This window comes from Theropithecus gelada, chromosome 20, assembly GCF_003255815.1.
Source record: "Theropithecus gelada isolate Dixy chromosome 20, Tgel_1.0, whole genome shotgun sequence".
In the NCBI taxonomy this organism is placed as follows: domain Eukaryota; kingdom Metazoa; phylum Chordata; class Mammalia; order Primates; family Cercopithecidae; genus Theropithecus; species Theropithecus gelada.
In genome coordinates, this window is record NC_037688.1 from 54,189,886 (window position 1) to 54,208,351 (window position 18,466).

The 18,466-nt window shown below is 58.0% G+C and overlaps 3 protein-coding genes across 7 annotated transcripts in view; 2 read left to right on the forward strand and 1 right to left on the reverse strand.

The window, feature by feature from the left end:
- Nucleotides 1-1,499, forward strand: part of VKORC1 (vitamin K epoxide reductase complex subunit 1) — a 4,564-nt gene extending 3,065 nt beyond the window's left edge. Inside the window, exon 2 of one of the 3 annotated variants that reach the window (XM_025370524.1) lies at nucleotides 1,005-1,499. In XM_025370524.1, coding sequence (XP_025226309.1) covers nucleotides 1,005-1,110 — 106 coding nt within the window. In that variant the 3' untranslated portion in view covers nucleotides 1,111-1,499. The remainder of the gene's footprint in view (nucleotides 1-1,004) is intronic. The other 2 variants (XM_025370523.1, XM_025370522.1) reach the window with 2 other exon arrangements.
- Nucleotides 1,500-3,830: 2,331 nt separating this feature from the next.
- On the forward strand, nucleotides 3,831-9,334 carry PRSS53 (serine protease 53). Of its 2 annotated transcripts, XM_025370514.1 has the most exons (11): nucleotides 3,831-3,888; nucleotides 4,803-4,823; nucleotides 4,930-5,092; nucleotides 5,866-6,131; nucleotides 6,273-6,427; nucleotides 6,581-6,800; nucleotides 7,504-7,654; nucleotides 7,740-7,984; nucleotides 8,061-8,206; nucleotides 8,427-8,643; nucleotides 8,958-9,334. In XM_025370514.1, exons 1-11 carry the CDS (start codon nucleotides 3,831-3,833, stop codon nucleotides 8,975-8,977), a joined length of 1,662 nt encoding a protein of 553 aa, XP_025226299.1. In that variant the 3' UTR covers nucleotides 8,978-9,334. The 2 variants fall into 2 exon arrangements, with proteins under 2 accessions (XP_025226299.1, XP_025226298.1); XM_025370513.1 differs by having other exon boundaries at nucleotides 8,427-9,329.
- ZNF646 (zinc finger protein 646) lies at nucleotides 9,255-18,379 on the reverse strand. 2 transcript variants are annotated; one of them, XM_025370504.1, is made up of 3 exons: nucleotides 18,170-18,379; nucleotides 11,087-16,551; nucleotides 9,255-9,818 (listed from the first exon to the last, which is right to left on the reverse strand). In XM_025370504.1, exons 2-3 carry the CDS (start codon nucleotides 16,470-16,472, stop codon nucleotides 9,697-9,699), a joined length of 5,508 nt encoding a protein of 1,835 aa, XP_025226289.1. In that variant the 5' UTR covers nucleotides 16,473-16,551; nucleotides 18,170-18,379; the 3' UTR covers nucleotides 9,255-9,696. The 2 variants fall into 2 exon arrangements, with proteins under 2 accessions (XP_025226289.1, XP_025226290.1); XM_025370505.1 differs by having other exon boundaries at nucleotides 18,040-18,378.
- Nucleotides 18,380-18,466: the final 87 nt, after the last annotated feature.

An 18,466-nucleotide genomic window follows, 5' to 3' on the forward strand; every position in this document is an offset into this window, starting at 1 on the left:
TTTTTTTTTTTTTTTTTTTTTTTTTTTTGAGACGGAGTCTCGCTCTGCCGCCCAGGCTGGAGTGCAGTGGCCGGATCTCAGCTCACTGCAAGCTCCGCCTCCCGGGTTCACGCCATTCTCCTGCCTCAGCCTCCCGAGTAGTTGGGACTACAGGCGCCCGCCACCGCGCCCGGCTATTTTTTTGTATTTTTTTAGTAGAGACGGGGTTTCACCGTGTTAGCCAGGATGGTCTCGATCTCCTGACCTCGTGATCCGCCCGTCTTGGCCTCCCAAAGTGCTGGGATTACAGGCTTGAGCCACCGCGCCCGGCCTTCATTTTTGTATTTTTAGTAGAGAGGGTTTCACCCTGTTGGCCAGGATGGTCTCAGTCTCTTGACCTGGTGATCCGTCCACCTCGGCCTCCCAAAGTGCTAGTATTACAGGCATGAGCCAACCTCACTGGGCCTTTTTTTTTTTTTTGAAACGAAGTCTCACTTTTGTTGCCCAAGCTGGAGTGCAGTGGTGTGATCTCGGCTCACTGCAACCTCTGCCTCCTAGGTTCAAGCTATTCTCCTGCCTTAGCCTCCCCAGCAGTTGGGATTACAGGTGCCCATCACCATGCCTGGCTAATTTTTGTATTTTTAGTAGAGATGGGGTTTTGCCATGTTGGCCAGGCTGCTCTCGAACTCCTGACCTCAGGTGATCCACCACCCTCGGCCTCCCAAAGTGCTGGGATTACAGGCATGAGCCACTGCGCCCAGCCGAATTTCTAAATTTTTGATACAGATTGGGTCTTTCTATGTTGCCCAAGCTGGTTTTGAACTCCTAGCCTAAAGCAGTCTTCCCACCTCAGCCTCCCAGAGTGTTGGGATTACAGGTGTAAGCCATCACACCTGCCCTGGAGCCTCTTGTTTTAGAGACACTTCCCAGCAGCTCCTGGCATCTAGGTGGTGTGGTGACATCATGGAGTGTTCAGGAGGTGGCCAGTCCCTGAAGCCCACACCGGACCCTCTTCTGCCTTGCAGGTTGCCTGCGGACGCGCTGGGCCTCTGTCCTGCTGCTGCTGAGCTCCCTGGTGTCTCTCGCTGGTTCTGTCTACCTGGCCTGGATCCTGTTCTTCGTGCTCTATGATTTCTGCATCGTTTGCATCACCACCTATGCCATCAATGTGGGCCTGATGTGGCTCAGTTTCCGGAAGGTCCAAGAACCCCAGGGCAAGGCTAAGAGGCACTGAACCCTCACCCCAAGCCAGGCTGGTCTCGTCTGCTTTGCTTTGGCATGTGAGCCTTGCCCAAGGGGGCATATCTGGGTCCCTAGAAGGCCCTAGATGGGGGGCCTTCTAGAGTCCCCCCTCCTCCTGCCATACCTGCACACGACAATGGACCAAATGTGCCACACACTTGCTCTTTTTTCCACCCAGTGCCTCTGACTCTGTCCCCAAGGGCTGGTCTCCAAAGCTCTTGCCATTGCCCAGGGAGGGAAGGTTCTGAGCAATAAAGTTTCTTAGATCAATCAGCCAAGTCTGAACCATGTGTCTGCCACGGACTGTGGTGCTGGGCCTCCCTCAGTGTTGCCTTCTCTGGAGCTGGGAAGGGTGAGTCAGAGGGAGAATGGAGGGCCTGCTGGGAAGGGTGGTTATGCGTAGTCTCATCTCCAGCATGTGGAGTCAGCAAGGCCTGGCGTGCCATCGGCCCCCACCCCCAGGAAACAGGCTGGCAGCTCGCTCCTGCTGCCCACAGGAGCCAGGCCTCCTCTCCTGGGAAGGCTGAGCACACACCTGCAAGGGCAGGCTGCCCTTCTGGTTCTGTAAATGCTTGCTGGGAAGTTTTTCCTTGAGTTTAACTTTAACCCCTCCAGTTGCCTCATTGACCATCCCAAGCCAGTATTGGTAGCCCTGGAGGCCCAGGGCCAGGTTCTGAAGGTTTTTGTTTTGCCTATTATGCCCTGACCACTTACCTACATGCCAAGCACTGTTTAAAAACTTGTGTTGGCTGGGTGCGGTGGCTCACACCTGTAATCCCTGCACTTTGGGAGGCCAAGGCAGGAGGATCACTTGAGGTCGGGAGTTCCAGACCAGCCTGAGCAAAATAGTGAGACCCCTGCCTCTACAAAAAAAAAAAAAAAAAATTAGCCAGGGTTGGTGGTATGCACCTGTAGTCCCAACTAATCGGGAAGCTGGTAGGAAGATCGTTTGAGCCCAGAAGGTTGAGGCTGCGGTGAGCCATGATCACTGCACTCCAGCCTGAGCAACAGAGCAAGACCGTCTCAAAAAAAAAACAACCGGCCGGGCGCGGTGGCTCAAGCCTGTAATCCCAGCACTTTGGGAGGCCGAGATGGGTGGATCACAAGGTCAGGAGATCGAGACCATCCTGCCTAACACTGTGAAACCCCGTCTCTACTAAAAATACAAAAAAAAAAAAACTAGCCGGGCTCGGTGGCGGGCGCCTGTAGTCCCAGCTACTCGGGAGGCTGAGGCAGGAGAATGGCGTAAACCCAGGAGGTGGAGCTTGCAGTGAGCTGAAATCCGGCCACTGCACTCCAGCCTGGGCGACAGAGCGAGACTCCGTCTCAAAAAAAAAAAAAAAACAAACCAGCAACTTGTGTTAACATGTTAAACTCATTTAATCTTTACAGTGATGTATGAGGTGCATACTGTTATTACCCCTATCTTGATGATAGGGACAGAGAGGCTAAGTAGTATGCCTGAGATCACACAGCTACTGCAGGACGCTCTCAGGATTTGCATCCACCTGGTCCATCTGGCTCCAGCATCTATATGCTTTTTTTTGTTGGTTTGTTTTGAGACAGAGTTTTGCTCTTGTTGCCCAGGCTGGAGTGCAGTGGCACAATTTCAGCTCACCACAACCTCCGCCTCCCGGGTTCAAGCGATTCTCCTGCCTCAGCCTCCTGAGTAGCTGGGATTACAGGCACCCACCACCATGCTGGGCTAATTTTGTATTTTTGGTAGAGACAGGGTTTCTCCATGTTGGTCAGGCTGGTCTCGAACTCACCACCTCAGGTGATCCGCCTGCCTTGGCCTCCCAAAGTGCTGGGATTACAGGCGTGAGCCACCGTGCCTGGCCAGCATCTATATACTAAACCCTACCCGCAACTGCCTCTGTCTTGGGGTCAGGGTTCTTGAACGGTCTGGGCCAGCCTGAGTTAGGAGTGGGAAGAGGAAGAGGAGGCACGCGCCCAAGTGTTCTTCCCGCCTGACCGAGTCCTCCAGTGCCTGTGAGGAAGGTGGGCACTGCTGTCACCCTGTTTCCCGGGAAGCCCGCAGGCCCAGGGAGATACTGGGATTTGCCAAAGGCTCACAGTGAGCAAGCAGCAGTGGGTGCTGGCCCCTCGACACCCAGCCTGGCACACACTGTCTCTGAGTAGACCTGGGAGAGGGCATGTGAAACCCACCTGGCCATGGCTGGAAGAGAAGTGGGGGAGTGGAAATGAAAAGTGGAGACCGGGAGGAGCTGCCTACGTGCCCCTCCACAGTTCCAGGATGGCGCTTTCATGCTGGGAGTGAGCTTGCCCTGTGCCAGGCTGTCATCGAGTCGTTTTCCATTCAACAACTGTTTCTCAGACAAGGTGCAGGCAGGTTAGCTCTCCCAGGCCACTCAAGTAGTAAGGAAATAGATTTAAACCCTGACAGTTTGGCTCTGCAGCTGAGGCCCAGAGAGGGGTAGTGACAAGCCCAGGGTCACACAGCCACAGTCCCAGAGCTAGGAACTGCTGGCTAAGGCAAGCAGAGAGCTGACTCCTAGCCAACTGGGGGTGGAGCAGAGGTGGAGCCAGGGAGACCCAGGTGGCCTCTCTGAGAGCGGAGCACAGGCGGCAGAGTGGCCCGGGGCAGCATGAAGTGGAGCTGGGGCCCAGTGCTGCTCTTCGCGGGTGCCACGGTCCTCATGGAGGGTAAGCCGCCGTGCGTGGGGGTATGGGGGTGGCCTGGTGGGGGCTCAGGGGCCATCTCTGCCCCAGCAGTCCCTGCTCCTTGGTGGGGGGACTGCCTGTGGGCGACAGTCCGCCAGTGGGGATGTAACTCCGTGGGACTCTGTGGGGCGGTATATGTGGCCACCTGCGTCAACATGGATGAGATTTTCTCGGGCCAGCTGCAGTTTGCATTGGCGGGGCCTGTGGTCTTTGTGTGTGTGGTGCTGCCTGTGTGTGTCCTATACCCACCTCCCCCTCGACTTCCACAATAACCTCAGGCAAACTCGGGGCTCCTCTGGCCTCAGTTTCCCTTTCTTTTCATCTATCCTCTGGGCAGCCTGGCTCAGCTGTCTCATGGGGGTGCCTGTGTGCCTGTGAGGGGTGGCGGGCAGGGGCCCTCTCTCTGGCGAGCTCTCAGGCAGTTTCTGGGAAGGTGGGGAAGACTGAGTCTCTAGACCAGGGTGAGGTAAGTCTCCATTTCTTGGGGCCCTCCCCCCTTGGAAATGACGCAGGCCTCTAATCCTTCTTTTAGGCCTCTGCTGCTGAGAGGACAATTAAGCTAATGCTCTCCACACACAGAGGCCGCCTCCCTGACTCAGTGGCGGGGGCAGGAGTTGGGGGTTCTGAAGCCTGGAGGAGGGTTGGCCTACTCCCAAGCTGAACCTCCAGCCCTGGAGTGCTGAGCACAGCTGAAGGAGAATTAATTACTGAGTGTGAATGCTGAATAGGTTCCAATAAAAGCTGTCTCGACCTCATATAAATATTTTCATTCTGGGAGGGGCTGGTGAGGTAATCAGAGTCACAAGCAAGGACCCTGGGCCCGCCCCCCAGCCCATCCCCTCTCCTCCCCAAAGCTAGGCAGGCCTGGAGTCTCACCTGTGTCTCTCTCTTCCCAGGTCTTCAAGCCGCTCAGCGTGGTAAGGTCTGGGGATGCGGGGCCTGGGCCTTACTTGGGTCTGGGTTGGGACTGGGGTGAGGTCAGGACAGGGATCTGCTGTCATTGTGACCCAACCCTCTCCACAGCCTGTGGACAGCGTGGCCCCGGTCCCCCCAAGCCTCAGGAGGGCAACACAGTCCCCGGCGAGTGGCCCTGGCAGGCCAGTGTGAGGAGGCAGGGAGCCCACATCTGCAGCGGCTCCCTGGTGGCGGACACCTGGGTCCTCACCGCTGCCCACTGCTTTGAAAAGTAAGTCATGGCTGGGATCAGGCAGGGTCTCTGGCTCTGGAGGATGGATGATTTGTCTCAAGCCCCACAAGGCTAGTCCTTACCTCTAGAGTAATAATAAAGTACCACTTACTGAGAATCTGCCATGTACTGGGTACATATTGTCAAGTGAATTGTAACAACCACCTTTCAACCTTAGGACTAGAGAACTGGCACAGGCATCCACACCGCCGAGCCTAATTAGGGGGCTCTTTCACCCCCTGGGATGGGAACAGCCCCATTAGGGCTGAGAGGCGCAGGCACTTTGGAACTCTACAGGTTTGGAGTATAGGTAGAAGATTTACAAATGAGAAAACAGGTTGCAAGGGAATGACCTTGCTTAAAGTCACAGACGGAGGCTGGGCACAGTAGCTCACGCCTATAATCCCAGCACTTTGGGAGGCCAAGGAGGGAGGATCGCTTGAGCCCAAGAGTTCAAGACTAGCCTGGGCAACATAGCAAGACCATGTCTCTACAAAAAATATAAAACTAGCCAGGCATGGTGGTGCACACCTGTAGTCCCAGCTACTCACGAGGCTGAGGTGGGAGGATCGCTTGAGCCTGGAAGGTCAAGGCTTGCAGTGAGTCGTGGTCATGCCACTGCACTGCAGCCTGGGCAACAGGACGAGACCCTACCTCAAAAAGAAAAAGCCGTGGAGTGCTCTCTGCTATCTTCCACCTACCTGTGGGATCTCCCATGGTGTCACTGTCTCCCCTTGTACTCAGCAGCCTGGACCTTTTCCTTCCCCTTCCAGGGCAGCAGAGATAGAACTGAACTCCTGGTCAGTGGTCCTGGGTTCTCTGCAGCGTGAGGGACTCAGCCCTGGGGCCGAAGAGGTGGGGGTGGCTGCCCTGCAGTTGCCCAGGGCCTATAACCACTATAGCCAGGGCTCAGACCTGGCCCTGCTGCGGCTCACCCACCCCGTGACCCACACACCCCTCTGCCTGCCCCAGCCTGCCCATCGCTTCCCCTTTGGAGCCTCCTGCTGGGCCACTGGCTGGGATCAGGACACCGGTGATGGTAAGTGCTGGCCCAGACTGAAGCTCGGAGAGGCACTCTGCTTGCCCAGCGTCACCATCTCAGCTCCCAACTGTCCTGGCTTCCAGTCTCCCTTGCTTCTCAGATCCCAGACTCCAGCCCCAGCCCCGTCTCTTTCATTAGCTCCTGGGACCCTACGGAATCTGCGCCTGCGTCTCATCAGTCGCCCCACATGTAACTGCATCTACAACCAGCTGCACCAGCGACACCTGTCTAACCCGGCCCAGCCTGGGATGCTATGTGGGGGCCCCCAGCCTGGGGTGCAGGGGCCCTGTCAGGTCTGATGGGGAGGAGAGAAGGAGCAGAAGGGGAGAGGCCTAGCCCTGGGCTGGGGGTTGGACTCACAGGACTGGGGGAAAGGGCTGCAATCAGAGGGTATCTGCCATAGCTGGGCTCAGGCATCTGTCCTTGACTTTGTTGCCTGGCTCCAGGGAGATTCCGGGGGCCCTGTGCTGTGCCTCGAGCCCGATGGACACTGGGTTCAGGCTGGCATCATCAGCTTTGCATCAAGCTGTGCCCAGGAGGACGCTCCTGTGCTGCTGACCAACACAGCTGCTCACAGTTCCTGGTTGCAGGCTCGAGTTCAGGGGGCGGCTTTCCTGGCCCAGAGCCCAGAGACCCCAGAGATGAGTGACGAGGACAGCTGTGTAGGTATGAGCGGGGCATGCTGGCAGTGGGTAGAAGCCACTGTGAAGCAAACCTTAGTTAGGACTAGAGAACTGGCACAGGCATCCACACCGCCGAGCCTAATTAGGGGGCTCTTTCACCCCCTGGGATGGGAACAGCCCCATTAGGGCTGAGAGGCGCAGGCACTTTGGAACTCTACAGGTTTGGAGTTTAGGTGAGAAGAGGAATCTCTGAGACCTGACTTGGGTTTCTGGGGAAGTGGCAAGCTTCCAGCAGGGACCCAGCGAGCCTGCACAGGGTAGGGCTCCCAGTCAGAATTCCGGCATTAAGTGACTGGCATGCAAATTGAATGCAAAATAATTCCTGGGACGGATATTATGTCTTGATGGTAAGAGATGCACTAATGAGCCAGGAATATGGGAGGCAGGCCCAGCCTGGAGGGTGCAGACGGGTGGGGCGGGGGAGTGATGAGTAGGGGCATTCCCATGAGGCTGGGACCGAGGTCCCATCAGACCGACAAGGCTAAAAGCTCAGGCCCTAGCTTGTGAATCCCAAGTCTGCCACTTGCCTGTAGTTACAGAACGAGGAAGTCATTTAACCTCTCTGGAACTTTGGTTACCTTCAGTAATGAGGGGAACAAAATTCAATTTCAAAAGATATTGTGAGAATTTGACGAGAAGCGGGAAACACTTAGCAAGAAGTCAGATGAGGCACTCATCTGTTTCAGCCTGTGGATCCTTGAGGACAGCAGGTCCCCAGGCAGGAGCACCCTCCCCGTGGCCCTGGGATGCCAGACTGATGCACCAGGGGCAGCTGGCCTGTGGCGGAGCCCTGGTGTCAGAGGAGACAGTGCTGACTGCTGCCCACTGCTTCATTGGGTGAGTCTTGGATCCCTCTCCACTGCGCCCCCTGTCCCTGCCGGCAGCCCTGTCACCTGGTGCCGTCCACACTGCCTCTGCATAGGCGCCAGGCCCCAGAGGAATGGAGCGTAGGGCTGGGGACCAGACCGGAGGAGTGGGGCCTGAAGCAGCTCATCCTGCATGGGGCCTACACCCACCCCGAGGGGGGCTACGACGTGGCCCTCCTGCTGCTGGCCCAGCCTGTGACACTGGGCGCCAGCCTGCGGCCCCTCTGCCTGCCCTATGCTGACCACCACCTGCCTGACGGGGAGCGCGGCTGGGTCCTGGGACGGGCCCGCCCAGGAGCAGGTAGGTGGGCATGGGGCCAGGGCCACTGTCCATCCAGCCTGCAGGCCGGAGCAGCCAGCTTTCCCTTGCTCCACAGGCATCAGCTCCCCCCAGACAGTGCCCGTGACCCTCCTGGGGCCTAGGGCCTGCAGCCGGCTGCATACAGCTCCTGGGGGTGACGGCAGCACTATTCTGCCGGGGATGGTGTGTACCAGTGCTGTGGGTGAGCTGCCCAGCTGTGAGGTGAGCCCCAGGCCCCCACGCCTTACCTAATAGGCCCCTGGCATCCCCTCACCCAATAGCTCAAGAACGGACCTTCTAGGCTTGGCCTCTGGACCCACCTCCCACCTGAAACTAGGCCTTTTTGCCAGTTAGCTCACAAACAGCCAGAGCCTCCATAGCCCACTCTGCCATTCTGCACAGCTGCCTGTAAAGTCACCCAGTGTCACCTGACCCCTGACAGGGCCTGTCTGGGGCACCACTGGTGCATGAGGTGAGGGGCACGTGGTTCCTGGCCGGGCTGCACAGCTTCGGAGATGCTTGCCAAGGCCCCACCAGGCCGGCGGTCTTCACTGCGCTCCCTGCCTACGAGGACTGGGTCAGCAGTTTGGACTGGCAAGTCTACTTCGCCGAGGAGCCAGAGCCCGAGGCCGAGCCTGGAAGCTGCCTGGCCAACATGAGTATGTGGCCCTGGGACCTCCTGCCAAACCCTGCCTCTCCAGGACCCTTCTCTCTCCAGTGAGGGGGTGCGTCGTTCTAACCCACTCCAGCTGCCCTGGGTAGTGTGGAGCAATAGGCAGACCCATTTGATTCAGATTCTGGTTCTTTGTCATTGCGTCACTTGGAGCAGGCCGCTCAATCGCTTTGAGCCTCAGTATTCTCATCTGTCATGGCAGCCAAGACAGACCCTGTTCCTTTGAGGAATGGGAGAGAGAGAGGGAGGGACCAAAGCCATGAGGGTGAGGACAACTCCACACTCCTTCCTTCCTCACAGGCCAACCAGCCAGCTGCTGACAGGGGACCTGGCCGTTCTCAGGACAAGAGAATGCAGACAGGCAAACAGCATTACTGCCCCTGCCCTCCCCACCTTGCCATGTGTGATTCCAGGCACCAGGGCAGGCCCAGAAGCCCAGCAGCTGTAGGAAGGAACCTGTCTGGGGCCACAGGTGCCCACTCCCCACCCTGCAGGACAGCGGTGTCTGTGGACACTCCCACACCCAGCTCTGCTCCCACACAGGCATCCCAGCTTTCCTCCTCCTTTACCCTTTCAGATACAATCACGCCAGCCATGTGTTTTGAAAATTTCTTTTTTTGGGGGGCAGCAGTTTTCCTTTTTTTAAACTTAAATAAATTGTTACAAAATAGACTTTAGAAAATAAGTTACAAATTGTAGCAAAAGGCTCCCTTCCACAGGCAACTTTCCCACCTGTGAGGCTCTGCATCCAACTCTCCCTGGTGTTACAATCTGGCTGCTGAGGGTGGCACAGCATCTCGGCAGAGGCTGGCACTGGGAAGAGCATGGTGACGAGGCTGGTGGAAGGAGGTCCTTCAAGGACAGGGACACGAGGAACACCCCACACCCTCCTTGGGAAAGAAGCCAGATCTGGGTCCTCTTCACAAGGGGAGAGGAGAAGATATGGGGATGCCTCAACTACTCCTGAGAAAACGTGGAGATCAAGCCCCTCCCTGCACGCGCTCCCTCCCCCAGATTCTGATCTTTGGAGACTTGAAGTTCAGAGGGAGAAGCTGAGGTCTGCAGGCCACTGGGGTGAAGGATCCAGGAGTGGGGTCGTGGGGGTGGGTGGAGGGGGCAATGACAAGTCCCCTCTGCCCGTCGCTGGTGCCACTGGGGCTCCTGGGGAGAGAGAGAGGAGGTCACCGACTGAGGGGCAGACCCCACACAGCGTGTACCCTGTCCCAGCCCTGCAGGCCATTCCCCCGCCCCTGGCCCCAGAGGCCCAGATGAGAACAGGAATTCTAGGCCTCCTAATTATTTTCCCAGTCCTTGCAAACTGGCTCCTCGATCATATCCCTTGAGGTCATGAGAAATCTTCTATCCTTAAAGCCATTCCTTCAGCTCTCAGGTGACTCCCACCCGCCCTCTGCTCTGACAAGACCCATCAAGGGCCCACCATCTCAGGGCCACCCACCCTCGAGGGCCACTAGATGGAATGGGCCCACCTCTACTAGAGAAGGTGGAGAGGCCAGCCCAGGTCCTGCTGAGGGAACCGGCCGCCCTACTCCCCGGCAGCCACAGCCTCCAGCAGTGCTGGGTGGAGGCGATTGCCCACAGAGATGCCCTCTGATCAGGGATGTGACACGGGATAATGACTGTTGTTGCTGCAACTGGGTCTGGACTTCAAAGAAACAATTATCTGTGACTCAGTCCTCCAGTTAAAAGTGTGCAGAGGGTGGCGGGGTGTGCAGGTGGAAAGAGTGGTTTGGCTGGATCCTAAAAAGGCCGTTGGCAGCAGAGGGAGAAGGGGCTGAATTAAGTTTAGAGAAGAGACGGGAGCAACACTGACAGGGAAGGACCAGAGGTCTAGTTCACAAGGAGAGGGGCAGCAGAGACAAGGCGCAGGGAAAGAGGGACAGGGAGTAGGGTGCCAACCAGTGACCCGGTTTCCATGGCCAAGTCAGCAGGCGAGCTGTGGAGCCCATGCCCCATCCCTTGTTCCCTGGCACCCGGCCTGCTCTAGGGAAGAATGGAACCTAGACCAAACCAATGGCGTCCTCTATTCCTCTGGAAGTCATTGCATTACCGGCTGACTCAGGAGCATTTCCAGACACAGCAGCCAGGGGGTACCCAGCGACCTTCCCCCGAACAGAAAGACCATTCCACTCTGGCTACAGTGTAATGGAGGACCCCAGGCAGCAGCCTCAGCCTGACCATGCCCCCACCTTGACCACGCCCCCACGTGTTGCCCAACCCACCCTGCTATTTGTTATACCTGATCTGGGGGTGCTCAGCTAGTTTTCTCACCCCATAGCCAAGCCCCCACCCACCTCTTAAAATCCCCGGGACTCTCTCCTCTCACTCCTTGCTCCCCCACCCACTTTGGGGCCAGGCTTCACCCTCCCCCGTGTGCCCACCTCCTCCTGGGACCCTTCATGCCCCCGTACCAGAGTTGGCCACTGTCCACTCCTCCTGGTGCTGCTGCTGGTGCTGCACAAAGCTGATTCGGCGGCGGAAGTGGCGGGGACAATGGGGACAGGTGAAAGGCCCCTCCCGGGGTGCGTGGACCCGCCCGTGACCCTCCAGCCGGGCAGCTGTTCGGAAGGCCTTGCCACAGATGCTGCAGCAGTGGCGCTTGGGGTCCGTGTGGATCCTGCTGTGGTTCTTAAGAGACAGCAGGTTAGGGAGAAGTTTGGGACAGAGGGAGCAGGGGTACAACCCTGTGGTGTGGGCCTTCTGGTGGTTCAGCAGGCTGCCAGCGTGGCGGTAGGAGCGCCCGCACTGGGCGCAGCGGAAGGGCCGCTCCTTGTCCTCAGCTGCCATGGACGTCACCACTTGTCCTCCCCTGGCTCTCTCCACACTCTCTCCTGGGCTTCCGGGGGTTTCTGATGGGGCCTCCCGGGCTTTCCCTTGACCAGGGAGAACCACCTCATCCTCCCCAGTTCTGGCTTTGGGATCTCTGGCCTCCTCCATCTGGGCTGGCACCTGGCTGTGGCCCAGGGCATGAGCCTGCAGGTGGCTGGCCAGTTCCTGGTGGGACTCAAAGGCCTTGCCACAGTCAGGACAGGTAAAGGTCTGGGCATCTATGTGGTTGTGGCTGTGGCTCTTTGTGGCCACAGGATTCAAGAACTCCTTGGAGCAGAGCAGGCAATAGTGTCGGTCTGTCTTGTGGGTGTTGTGGTTCAAGAGGCTGCCCGATTGGCAGTAAGTCTTGCCGCACTGGCTGCAAAAGGAGGAGTGGCTCCCTGGCTGCAGCTGAGAGCTATTGTCTCTGTTGTCCCAGCTATCCATGTGACTCAGAGTAGGTCCATTGAGCTGGCAGTCACCAGCATGGCAAGGACTCCTGTGGACACTGTCCTCTGGCTCCTCTGACCTGGTCAGGAACTGAGGAACCCAGCCTCCACTGTGATTCCCCAGTCCCCCACCTACTGGCCACCCACCTGCCTTCCCTGCATCCCAGGACAGTGGCTCTGGGGCTTTTGAGCTTGCTGCCCTGATGGGGCTCTGACTGCGCTCCCCTGGTCTCGGGACTCCATCCTCCAGCTGGGGTACTGGCTCAGCACCACCCAATTGGGCCTCTAGTCCCTGGCTACCAGCCAGGTTCGCCTCACTGGCTGCTGTGCCATCCAGGCCTCCCTGGCCATTGGCTGGCTCCCTTTCTGTCTCCTCCTCATGCTCCCGCAGGTGCCGTTCCAAAGATCCCCGGCCAGGGAAGCCGCGGCCACAGAGGGCGCAACGCACAGCTGAGCGCCTGGACCGTCCAGCCCGCCGCCGCCGATTCTCCGAGTGCAGCCTCTGGTGGTCCTTCAGGGCCATGCGGTTGGAGTAGGTCTTGGGGCAGGTGGGGCAGCTGTACTGGCCCGTCTCGTGGCTGCGCCGGTGGTTCAGGAGGCTGCCAGCATGGCGATAGGTCCGCCCGCACTGCCCACAGCGGAAGGGCCGATCTTCCCGAGTCGGCTTTCGGGTGCCCCCACCCCCACGTCGCTCCATGTGGACCCGCTGGTGGCTGGCCAGCTGTTTCCGCAGGCGGAAGGCCTTCCCACACTCACTGCAGCGGAAACGTCGGGGATCTGCATGGATGCGCCGGTGGTTCTTGAGGGACATGAGGTTTGAGAAGCCCTTGGAGCAGGCCTGACAGCCGAAGTGGCCGGTCTGGTGGCTCTGCCGGTGGTTGATGAGGCTGCCGGCATGCTTGTAGGATCGGCCACACACCTCACAGCTGAAGGGCCGCTCAGAGCTGGCTTCAGTCTGGCAGCCCTTCTCGGCAGTCTCCAGCCTGGGCTCTATCTCCTCCCCTTTCACAGTGGTCTCCTCCCACACCTCTTCTTTCATCCCGGCCACTTCCTCCTGGGGCTCCACTTTAAGTTTTTCCTGGAGCTTCTCGACTTCTGCCTGCCCCAGTCCCTCCTCTGCCATGTGCTGGGGCTTGCTGCTGCCTCCTTCTGGGGTGGGCCCAACCTGCAGCTCACTGCTACCTCCTGCCTCTGGGATGGGCCCAACCTGGGGCTCAGAGCCTTTGCAGCGAGGGTGGTTCCGCAGATGATTACGGTAGGCAGCCAGGTTGGGGTAGCAGCGGGAGCAGACAGGGCAGAGAAAGTCTCCAGTCTGGTGGATCTTGCGGTGGTTCACCAGGCTGCCCCCATGGCGATAGGTCTTGCCACACTGGTTGCAGCGGAAGGGGCGGGGCTGAGCCTCCAGCAAACTTTCCCCACCCTGCATGCAGAGGCCGTCTCCCAAGGGGGTGCCTGCTCCCTCTTGAGACTTGGCATCTCCACCCTCTCCAGAGACAGAAGTCACTATGTCCTCCAAGACACTGCCCACAACCATCTCCGTGGCATCACCTGCCACTCCCAGGGGGCTGGGAGCCTTGTCTGCAGCAGTCCCAGAACTTTGACTTTGGTGGTGGCGCTCCAGGCTCCCCAGGTCATCGTAGGTCTGCCCGCAGCAGCCACAGATGTGCCCATACCCTGCACTGTCCAGTGCTTCCACCTCCCGCTGCAGCTGATTCAGCAGCTCTGCTTCCGAGAGCTGCAGTGGCGGGCTGCGTGCAGGGGCTGCCTCTGCCGCTCCTTCCTCTTCCCCCTCCTCCTCTGAGCCCTCAGTCATGCCAGAGGAGCTGTGGGCCTGGCGCCGGTGAAGCCTGTAGCCAGCCCGCCCGGGGAAGATCATGCCGCAGAGGCAGCAGAGGAAAGGCTGTGCTGAGGTCGCCTCCCCGGGCCTATGGTTCTGGAAGTGGCTGCGGAGGGCAGGCAGAGAGTCAAACTCCTTCGGGCAGAGGGAGCACTGATAGATGCCTGGTGGGTGGCAGGGCCTGTGGCTCAGCAGGCCAGTGGCATGGGGGAAAGAATGCCCACAGTCAGAGCATGTGTGAGTGGCCCCAGCCTGCCAGCCAGTGACAGTGTTGGCAGAGTGGGAAGAGGAGTTGGGTTGGCCAGTGGCTGGCTTCTGGTCTTCATCCACGCCAGTGAGGCCATCGCAGAAGCGAGTCCCACCACCTTCCTCACCTCCTGGGATGTCCAAATTGTCAAGTAAACTGGCACCCTTCCTTTCCAGTCCTTCCCCAGTGCCTCCACTCTCTTTATCACCCTGGAAATGGGTCTCATCCCTCTCAAGCCCGCATTTGTCCCCTTCAGATTCAGCCTGCAAACAGCCCCCATCACTTTCCAGGTTGCCTTCCGCCCCGTGAGGACTTTCCCCTGAAGGGTCTTGGGGAGAGTCCAGGCCTTCATTGTCTTCTAGCTCCCGGGTCCAGCTCCCTGCTGCCAGGAGTTTGGCTTCTCCCCCACCACTGGCACCACCAGCCCGCTTCCGATGCCGCCTGCTCCGCCGCCGACTGTGCCGGCGCAAGTGGTTCTTCATGGCAGCCATGGTGTGGAAGTGCTTGGCACAGGCCCCACAACTGAAGTCTCCTGTCTGGTGGGTCTGCCTGTGGTTGATAAGGCTGCCGGAGTGGCGATAGCTCTTTCCACAGTCTCGGCAGGCGAAGGCCCGAGGAGGTGACACTGTGGTCTCTGTCCTGCTATTTTCCTTTTCCCCTGCCCCATGAGTCAGGCCATGACGTTCAAGGCTCTCAGGGTCTTCAAAGAGCAGCCCACAGATGCTACAGGTATGTGCTGCTGTCCTGTCTGCTGCTGGCGTGATGTCTGTGGCCTCTTCTTCATGTTTGCACACGTGGTCCTGATCTGTGTGCGGGGCTGCCTCTGCCTCTACTGGGTCAGGCGGGAGTTCTACCTTGAGGTGGCTGGGGGCACCCTCAGCCCCGATGTCTGCACTTCGGCGAGCAGCCTTGCAATGTACCCGCACGTGGTTGCGCAGGGCCATGAGATTGGGGTACTTGCGGGGACACAGTGAGCACTGGTACTCTCCAGTCCGATGGCTGTGGCGATGGTTCACCAGGCTCCCCCGGTGGCGGTAAGCACGACCACACTCACTGCACTTATAGGGCCGATGGTCCAGGGTGGTGGTGGGGTCCTCTTCCTCTTTGTGGGTGGTCTCAGTCAGCAGCAGGCGAGCTGGTGGCACTGATGGCTGCCCATTTTCCCCAACTCCTTGCCTGGGCCTGTGATGAGCCCGCACATGGTTTTTGAGAGCAGCCGCATTGAACAGCTGCTTAGAACAGAGTGAGCAGGGGTAGACACCTGTCTGGTGGCTCTTTCGATGGTTGATGAGGCTCCCGGCATGGCGGTAAGTACGGCCACAGTCCCCACAGCGGAAAGGCCGGTATTCCTCCAGGCCACTGTCCTCCAGCTCCCCAGAGGTGCTAAGCTCTGCACAGCCATTCAGCATCTGTGCACTGGGGAGCTGGTCCCGGCTGCTCTCGTCTGTGTGCCCATTGGTGGTGGGCATCCCTTTCTCCTCCCAGGGTGGCTCCTGCCTTTCACCCTCATGGGACTGCTGGTGTTCCAGCAGCTCCCGGGGGAGCCGGAAGGCACGGGGGCAGTGGGGACAGTGGTAAGGCCGATACTGGGCATGCAGTCGAGAGTGGTTCTTCAGAGCCATGAGGTTAGAGAACTCCTTGAAGCAGATGGCACAGGGGTAGATGCCCAGCGTGTGGCTCTGGCGGTGGTTAGTGAGGCTCCCGGCATGCTTGTAGGTCTTGCCACACTGACTACATTTGTACCGCCGCTCCTCCTCGGCAGGAGGGGACTGGGTGGGCTCCTGGCCCGCTGTGAAGTTCACTACTGATTCAGCCAGATACTGTTCCAAGTTGCTAAGAAGGCTGCTGGCTGGGGTGGGGAGAGGAGGGGCTCTAGCAGAGTTGGTGGAGGGTCCCCAGCCGTCTGCAGCATCCTCAGAACCTGGTTGGCTTGCCAAGCCTTCTCTTTGTCTGGTGGGCAGATCTTCCCACGTACCCGAAGCTGCCCTGGAGTCCGGTACAGATTCACAGTCAGGTGTCTCTTCCGTATGTTTTGTCTGGTTTTCCCAGCCTTCACCAGAGCTAAGCCTTTGGCCCCAGGAGTCAGTGGACACCGTCTCACCCTGGAGGCGTGGAGTGGCTTCCTTGGGGCGTGGGGGCCTGTGCCTACGGCGGCCCTCAGGAGCATGAGTCCTCATGTGGCTCTTGAGAGCCATGGGATTGGAGAAGTCCTTTCCACAGGTGGTACAGGGGAAAAGGCCAGTCTCGTGGGTCCGACGATGGTTGACCAGGCTCCCGGGGTGACGGTAGCCCCGCCCACACTGCTGACAACGGTAGGGCCGAGGGATGCTGTCAGCCTCCTCACTGTCCTTGTTGGAAGATGGATGGAGCAGTTCTCGGTGCCGAGACAGCTCTGGGAGGCTGGGAAAGTGGCGCTGACAGTCAGAACAGCTGAGTGAGGGGGGTGCGTCCTCCATGGGGCAATGTAGCAGAAACCTGGAGGTTCAGAAGGAGCAGACACGTGGCAGCACCTTCCTCTGGTGGAGGGGCCGAGGCCTAGGAAGAGGGGGCAGTGGTCAAAAGGAAGGCCTGAATTAACTTCGCCTCTTGGCTATACGAGCAACAAGTTCAGCTGAGGTCACTGAGAGTTTCCCCAAGCATCTGTGCCCAGGGACCTGCTTTCTACTAGATCTAATCTGCAGGCACCATCATTTAAGGCCTCCCTGTGCACAAGCTCCCCAAATATAGGAGCTCCCCTAGGCTTAAGTCATTCCTACAGGTATAGCTAAGGAAACTGAAGTCGAGAGAGATGCAACCTACTTCTGATCACAGACCTATTATCATGTTCTTCAGACCAGACTCAAAAGGCATTACTGTCCTTTAAGGACAGTAGGACTCTGCTCCCTACAATCCTGAAACAAAAATTTTCTGTGACATCTTAAAAGGACACCAGAACCTTTTCTAGGCCTTTCAATAAGAGAAGTCCAAACCTTCCTCCTTCATCTCTCAGCTAAACAGAGTAGCTGAGAAGCACTGAAAAAGCAGCTGTTTCCTCCAGCTAATAGCTGAGGACCTGAGAGGACAGGTTAGAGGCCTCCTTCAGGGAAAGGGCTGGCTTGTTCCCCTGCTTCCCTGAGTCCTTTCAGTGTCACAAGGTCTCTTTTCCTTGTGACAAGAGAGTTAAGAGAGTTAAGACTCTTAACTGGGCCAGGCATGGTGGCTCACGCCTGTAATCCCAGCACTTTGGGAGGGTGAGGCTGGCATATCACCTGAGTTCAGGAGTTCAAGACCAGCCTGGCCAACACGGTGAAACCCTGTCTCTACTAAAAATACAAAAGTTAGCCGGGCGTGGTGGCAGGTGCCTGTAATTCTAGCTACTCGGGAGGTTGAAGCTGAAGAACTCCTTGAACCTGTGAGGTGGAGGTTGCAGTGAGCTGAGATCCCACCACAGCACTCCAGCCTGGGTGACAGAGCAAGACGCCATCTCAAAAAACAAACAAACAAAAACCCCAAAAGACTCTCTTAGCGACTTCCTTTATCTACTTCCCTTGAACCCAAACTATCTTCCATCTTGTGAATAACATCAATATCAGGTTGTAATGTCACTTCATCACCTACCTTTTCTCTCCCATGCCTCCTGATCTTACCTTCACCAGCCCTTCTCATTTTTTTCTTCTGCCTCCTCTCTTAATACTGATGATGACAGCAACTCATGAAGAGTATTATATTACCATGTGCCGGGCACTGTGCTAACAATATTCATTGTGTCACTCAATCTTCAGAACACACGGCAATGCCTGTTATCCTAGTTCACGTAAGAGTAAACCCACTAACTGAGGCGGTCTTCATCCCAAAGCCCTTGCTCGCTCATGCCTCGTACATCCTCTCGTCCTTCTCCAACTCTTCTTCCCATGGGAGGGACCCCAATACAACTGTCTCCCACCGTAAACGCCTTCACTGAACCTGCCCCCGGAATTCTCACCTCACAAAGCCCCTTTGATCAAAAGTCCCCTCCCCTAGTCAACCACCAATGAGTCCTCTGACCTCACTCATCTCCTCTGCCAATTTCCTTTCAGGACGCCTACCTCGCACCGGCGGCCCCCTCTCCTTCCCGCCGCCGGCGCGTCAGTTGGGGACCGCGAACGAGAGCGCGCCTGCGCACTGGGACCCTTACCCTAACTGCAGCCGCGCGCCCCAAGGGGTGGCTGTCGGGGGGCTCTCGCGCTCCCACACACGCACACTCAGCCAGGGTTCCCAGGAGGTGGGAGGGGAGGGAAAGAGGGAAAGGAGAAGGGGGGGAAAGGAAGGAGGTAGAGAAAAGAGGGCGCAGCTGGCATGAGCCAGGAGTCTACCCCCAGCTCTGCGGACACTTCCTATTGTTACTAGGAAACAGGAAGTGTCCTTAGGTGCAAAAGCTTCCCCGCGAAACTTCCGCTTTGGGAGCCCTGCCTGTCCCGCCTCCAAGCCTCCG